General features: G+C 35.9%; 1 protein-coding gene and 1 non-coding gene across 4 annotated transcripts; one reads left to right on the forward strand and one right to left on the reverse strand.

Annotated features, from left to right (window-relative positions):
* Positions 1-729: 729 nt before the first annotated feature.
* Positions 730-800, reverse strand: TRNAG-GCC (transfer RNA glycine (anticodon GCC)). The gene has a single exon. It is a non-coding gene; the product is annotated as a tRNA-Gly (tRNA).
* A 248-nt stretch (positions 801-1,048) lies between these two features.
* Positions 1,049-6,142, forward strand: LOC107832243 (putative protein phosphatase 2C 26). 3 transcript variants are annotated; one of them, XM_075234023.1, is made up of 11 exons: positions 1,049-1,279; positions 1,812-1,863; positions 2,442-2,521; positions 4,453-4,537; positions 4,709-4,761; positions 4,867-4,943; positions 5,029-5,126; positions 5,277-5,400; positions 5,490-5,572; positions 5,676-5,724; positions 5,820-6,142. In XM_075234023.1, the coding sequence occupies exons 1-11, from the start codon at positions 1,128-1,130 to the stop codon at positions 5,870-5,872; spliced, it is 906 nt and encodes a 301-aa protein (XP_075090124.1). In that variant the 5' UTR covers positions 1,049-1,127; the 3' UTR covers positions 5,873-6,142. The 3 variants fall into 3 exon arrangements, 2 of the variants coding, with proteins under 2 accessions (XP_075090124.1, XP_016515551.2); XR_012701055.1 differs by having other exon boundaries at positions 1,050-1,279; positions 4,691-4,761; positions 5,495-5,572; XM_016660065.2 differs by having other exon boundaries at positions 1,051-1,279; positions 4,691-4,761.
* The last annotated feature ends 335 nt before the right edge of the window (positions 6,143-6,477 follow it).

A 6,477-nucleotide genomic window follows, 5' to 3' on the forward strand; every position in this document is an offset into this window, starting at 1 on the left:
AGTTTCTGCCATCGGTTGAATCCTTGGTTCGAAGCCAATCGAGAACAAAGAAACAGTAAAGTAAGAACTATGCAATAGCTATAAAAAATAAATTTGTATTGTCTTGGTATGCGTATTACAATATCCTTTATAAAAGAGAAAACTTTCATTTTATATAATAAGAGAGTTTCACCCCTAGTACAAGTCTAAAAAGGTAAAAATCTTCTTCCCATGTTAATTATTGATCTGTAGCTGCCATCGAGCGAGATTCGCGCCGTGATATCCGGTTGGTTTCAAAAATATCATGGCCCTCTATCTGTCTCCTACAACAGTTCATTGCGCTTCCCGAAGTCTCATAACTTGTCTCGAGTCTGGGATGCGTCGTCTTATCAGGTCTGATGGCGAGCACTCCGTTCGGGGCCTTGATACAAAGAGTTCTCAGCTTTGAATTTGATCTCACATATTCATATTCTTACTTTGTTTTACCCACCGGAAAATCGGGGTGTGCGTTAGCCCCGATTTCACCCGTATACAATAAGTTTTATTTTACTAATGTAAAGCACGAAAATGAGAGAGCTAGGGGTTCTAACATGCTGTCTACTTAAGTTGCATTTTCCAGTTTACACCATAAAGCCAAAAGAGAAAGACATTTCTTTTAACTCAAAGTTTTAGTTCATACAAGCAGTGACTGGTGATTATCTCAATCCGATATTTATACGTTTCTGTGTACTACAAAAATAAAAAAAAGTATGCACCAGCCGGGAATCGAACCCGGGTCTGTACCGTGGCAGGGTACTATTCTACCACTAGACCACTGGTGCTTGAATGATGTATAGTCCATACCAAATCTATTTCTATTTTGTCTACACAGAAAGGGACTATAAATATGCAAATTTTTTTTCTTATGCAATCCATCAATATTCAAACATTATAATGTGAAATTTTATACCTGGGATCACTTTTGCTAATGCTGTAATAAAAATACTAAACGGGAATTAATAATATTGAAGTACAACACAACAAAGCACAAAAGCACCCGTTTACGTGGCCAAATGACGTACCCATATCCTCGCGAAATCCGAGCTGTGCGATTTTTAACTGTTAGCCTAAAGTTGTCAAAGCGTAGAGGTTGGAGAAAGCGGGAAAAAATGGCGATTTTCATTTTTAGGCCTTCTGTTTCTCGTCCTCACCACTTCCTCTATTCAGCTAATTCAATTAATTCACAAAAATTTAGCTCAATTTCTGTCACAAAGAAGCAGAGCTTTCTTCCTTGTGCTTCAGCGGATTCTGCTACTACACGGTAAATAAGAAAGAAGCTTACAATAGTTTCATTTTTTTGCTTACTTAACCTGTAATATTATGTATTTCAGCAGCAAATGTAGTTTCTGGTAGCAAGTGTGGTACAATTACTGCCTTTGGCTTAAACTATATGCTAGTTAAATTTTAGTTATGTACTGACAGTGTAATGATTTTTTTTAATTTATCAAGTTATAGCAAAGTTACTTAACATTTATTCTAGTCTACCAATCAGCACCAACAACAATATACCTAGCATGATCCCACAAGCAGGGTCCGGGAGAATAATATGTAAGCATACCTTGTGAAAGTAGAAAGGCCGTTTCTCGGTTCATATTCTCGTCTACCAATCAATGCAATAAATTAGGGCTACTTGCAATTAGCTTTTAAGTAACCTGATTGTATAAATATTTTTTTTCTCGTCAGTGAATAGAACTTGAAGCCTTTAGAAAAATTGTATGTTTATCTTAGTTCGTATCTTGTTGTCTCGAAGAAGTGATGGTTATGGTGTATCCGCCTATATTTGTTATTTGCAGGCAAGAGGTGTCATTGTGTGTTGGAACGTACCTAATTCCACATCCAAACAAGGCAAGTAGTAATGCATATTGATCTTTTAAAATGGCTCTTTTAGTTCTGTAATTTTCTCTCTATTTGGCGATATCACTAGCTGAGGCTGATTCAGATTTTCGATTAGGTGGTTCAACTTTTAAGTTCTTATCATGGAATTCATCGGACTTTTGAAAATATGGATCCAATATTTAATATTCGTCGAATTTTACTATTTTCTCCATGTATTTATATTTTGTGCCGAAAGTTGAACCCAGTAAATGAGGCTGCATCCACCTGTGAATTCAATAGTACTAATTCCTCCCTTTCATTTCATATGACAACGTTTTTCTGGGATGGAGTTTAAGGAAGAAAAAAAGACTTTTGGCATCAAAAGTAACCTTAGAACTTGTAGACATAAATGTGTGTACATTTCTATGGTTATAAGAGTGTAAACCAAGAAGTTTAAAATTAAAAAGTTTTCAAATATAGAAATGTGTCTTTTTTCTTAAACATGCTAAAAATGAAAAAGTTTCATATAAAATGAAACAAAGGGAGTATTGTGTTAGCTCTACATCTACCAACCACCATTGGCTGTGTTGAATGTTTATGTTTTGAAGGTTGAGAAAGGTGGAGAAGATGCATTCTTTGTGAGCAGTGATAATGGGAGAGTGATTGCTGTTGCTGATGGTGTCTCTGGGTGAGATGCTTTATTACATTGTCTTTTGAAGATGGCCTTTCTCCTTTCGTTAAAGCATAGTTGCTTTGTCTAATTGATTTTATTGGATGTCCCCGAAGGGACGTACTTCCTCTATCTCATTTATACGACACTACTATTATCTGAAAATAGTTCTTTCTTTGACTGTAACTTTTTATCATAATTCCAAGTACTTTAATTGTAAAAAAATGTGATTTATAAGTAACTTTGTATAGTTTTATAAATCTGCAGATGCTAAATACAATTTTAAGAATCGATGTATGGTACTACAGGAGGCAGCAGTAGGGAATTTTATGCAAAAATTATATGTTATAAACTTTGATTCTCCGAACACGTCATTTTTTTGGACAAAAGGAGTATGAACTTTGTAAACATATTAGTTTGGAATTTGTTCTTAGTAGAAAAGTCAGATATGGGACGGTTACAAGTTATTCTGGACTTCTTTCTAGTTGTCGTTCTCGAGGATTAGGACTCAATGCACTCCTATTTGGTGATCCCTATAACCACATGCTACTGTTAAATTAAATCAACAGAATTAGTAGAAGCCGCAACTTATAAGGAGGTAATCGCAAGTGGAAACTTTTATCTTAGGAAGCGACAAGAAAATATAACATGACATTTAATGTCCCTTAACAACCAAATCAATATATCATTTAACTGTACATCTATACCTCAATCCCGAACTAATTAGAAACAAGCTGCTGTCTGCTTCAAGGCAGAATCAAATGCAGGACCTCTCTCAAATTATTTTCTTATGTTCCTTCTTTAGCTTCTTAAGGAGGTGGCAGGGGAAGGGGAAGGGGAAGGGGAAAAAACGGGGAAAGGTTCATACTAAGACCTCAATCACATTAAGAAAAATTATCGCTCGACTCTTCAAGTTTAAGCTATTATCTTTTTTGAAAGTTACTAGGAAAAAGAGGTTGATTCTCAAGCTCTGCCTTTGGAGCATCTTCCACTGCTTAGTGATACCACACTTTCTTTTTGCTTTCTAAGGAAGGGTTTGGGAAGCATGTCGTATTATTAAGATCATCTCATAGACACGTTGCCTAAAGCATTTAAGTTTACTAGTTTCTTGATATGTCTGTATAGTTCCCCCATTCAAGGCACCTGAAATCTTGTTCTCGTTTCTTCCATGATCATGAATAAGGAACATAGGTGATATGATAAGGCAATGTTTTCCTCAAATGTGGCCATAAACTTTACAGAAACGTGGAATGGTATAAGTCAACTTTTAAGATGTTTTGTATCTTCTATGACATGGCATGAACAATTGCAACATGCTATTTATTTATCTTTTTTTTCCTCTTGTGTTTTATTTGATGGTGCACTTTCATGTGTTAGACTTTAGATCTATACGTGATTGACATAATTAATAGCTCCAGATCCTCTGTTCTCTATATGATATATAAGGATGAATGTTATCATACAGTATTCCTTAAGTTGAATCTTTTAAATAATACCATCAGGTTCCTGTTCATACATATCGAGATTGAATCTACAACTTGATTGGAGTAGGAAAACCATAAACTGGAAGGAGGGGATCCGGCTTCCCAAAGATTAGTATTTCAAATTCTGAGTGATATATCAGTGGAGATTGAAATTTCATCCCGCACATTTTAGAATTACACACATATACAAAACTTGTGCATACATGGAGTTCTCATCATATACAAAACTTTTGCATACATGGAGTTCTGCGGACAGGGTTATGGGATGAAAGGATATTAACAAACTTCCAGGGCTAACCTTGTCAGCTAATGAGGCATTATTATGCTTCCGACTGTTATGTAGCTTACACTCGGCAATCAACAAATTTAACTCCTCGTATCAGTTAATGCAGAACTGAAATTACTATACATCTCCATTTGCATTCTCTCCATCTGACTATATTTTGATATGGTCGGAGTTGGCAGTTGGGCTGAAAAGAATGTGGATCCTGCGTTGTTCTCCAGGGAATTGATGGCTAATGTTTCTTCTTTGGTGGGGAATGAGGAGGAGGTACCAATGTTGTAGAGACAAAGCATCCTAATTTTAAGTTAGTTTCATCATTGTGTCACATTACAATGACCTGTGTTTCCTTATAAACAATCAACATAGCTTTAGTCGGTTGTTATGAATTTGTAGACAATTCTGGTTTACCTAAAATGGCAGGTCAAATATGATCCTCAGATTCTCGTAAAGGGAGCACATGCTGCTACATCATCTATTGGTTCAGCTACGGTGTAAGTTTCTTTATCTTCAGAGCTTTTGTTCTTGAGCATTGATAGCATTCAGATTGAGGAACATGATTTATCATCACTGGCTGTGGCTTTTTATCTGGCACATAGAATTGTCACTATGTTCGAGAATGGGATTTTGAAGATAGCCAGTGTTGGGGATTGTGGACTACGGATTGTTCGTAAAGGTACAAGGTCATAATTTTCTTTTGTGCCTTTAACTTTCTAAATTTTTAAATTCATGTGATGTCACTATTACCTATTCGGATGTAGGTCAGATGATTTTCTCCACTTTCCCACAAGAACATTACTTTGACTGCCCATACCAGTTGAGCTCAGAGGCTGTTACTCAAACATACCTTGATGCCATAGTATGGAAAATTATATACGGTGAATCATATTACACTTCAATTTCTTTCTAGGTTTCTGCTGCTACACCATAGAAATTTCGTGATGTTATATTTGACTCTTAGAGTAAGCAATGCTCTCTGTTCCGTCTCTCAGTGTATGTTTTTTTACAGATTAGCAGTGTGGATTTGAAAGAGGGAGACACAATTATAATGGGCTCAGATGGCCTCTTTGATAATGTTTTCGACCAAGAGATAGTTTCAGTTATGACCACACATGATAATGTCTCTAATGCTGGTACTTATTTTCTGCTTTATCGAAATGCTGCTCTGAACCAGTGATTCGTTTCTGTGGTATTCTAATTAGTGGTTTGGTATCAACGTTAGCGAAGGCATTAGCTGAACTGGCGAAGAACCATTCTGTGGATACCAAATTTGACTCCCCTTATTCACTCGAGGCTAGAGCAAGGGTAAATTTTCTATTTCATTCAGGATTTAGATTGTCCTCAAAAGCAATGTCAGTCACGGTATAAATAAGATGAAATTTATTTATTTCGTCCCTTTGACTAGCAGGGATTTGATGTTCCTTGGTGGAAGAAATTTTTTGGAATGAAGTTAACAGGCATGACTAGCTAGCACGAATGTTTTACAAGCCTTTTCTTCTTGCTATTTTCTTGAAACGTGCTTGACAAGATTTTTTCCTGTAACCTTGAATAGGAGGAAAGCTCGATGATATTACAGTCATTGTTGGAAAGGTGAAAAGCTCGTGAGCAAGCTGGCCTAGACACCGACATTTATTTATTTATTTATTTAAAAAAGAGAAGCTCGTGGGCATGTCATATCTTTGGTGCCAATTGGATGGTGTTGTTGTTATTTCAAGGTGTCAGTCGTAAGATAATATTTTGGCTCTAAAAATCTGTATGACATTTGAGACTACTTAAAATTCTTTATTGTTCAAATGTACAACCATGAAAAGCTTGCTAGATTTTTTAACACCTACAGTCTCCATTGAAAGGTCACTTAATCATCATATGGTAACAGCTACCTGTGTTTCCTAGATGGAGTTTAGTATTTCTTATGTTTCTTTATTTTCTGTAATATATAGGCATAACTGAATTACTTTTCCATCACATAATGACCTTGTGCAGTAAACTAAAGTTGGATGATGATCCATGAAATTAACCCCGTAAATTGGTGAATAACTTTTATATTTCGCAAGAACATCAGCCTTTTTTCCCGGCAAAGAATCTATTCTTGTGCATCACATAAAAGCAAAATGGAATGAGATTCAACCATTACTTTAGGAAAGGACTTGAAAATTCAAGAACCTGCTACTTCACCCTCATAATCACTCAAGGATGGGAAGAAATTAGCT

Source organism: Nicotiana tabacum, chromosome 17 (assembly GCF_000715075.1).
Source record: "Nicotiana tabacum cultivar K326 chromosome 17, ASM71507v2, whole genome shotgun sequence".
Classification (NCBI taxonomy): Eukaryota; Viridiplantae; Streptophyta; class Magnoliopsida; order Solanales; family Solanaceae; genus Nicotiana; species Nicotiana tabacum.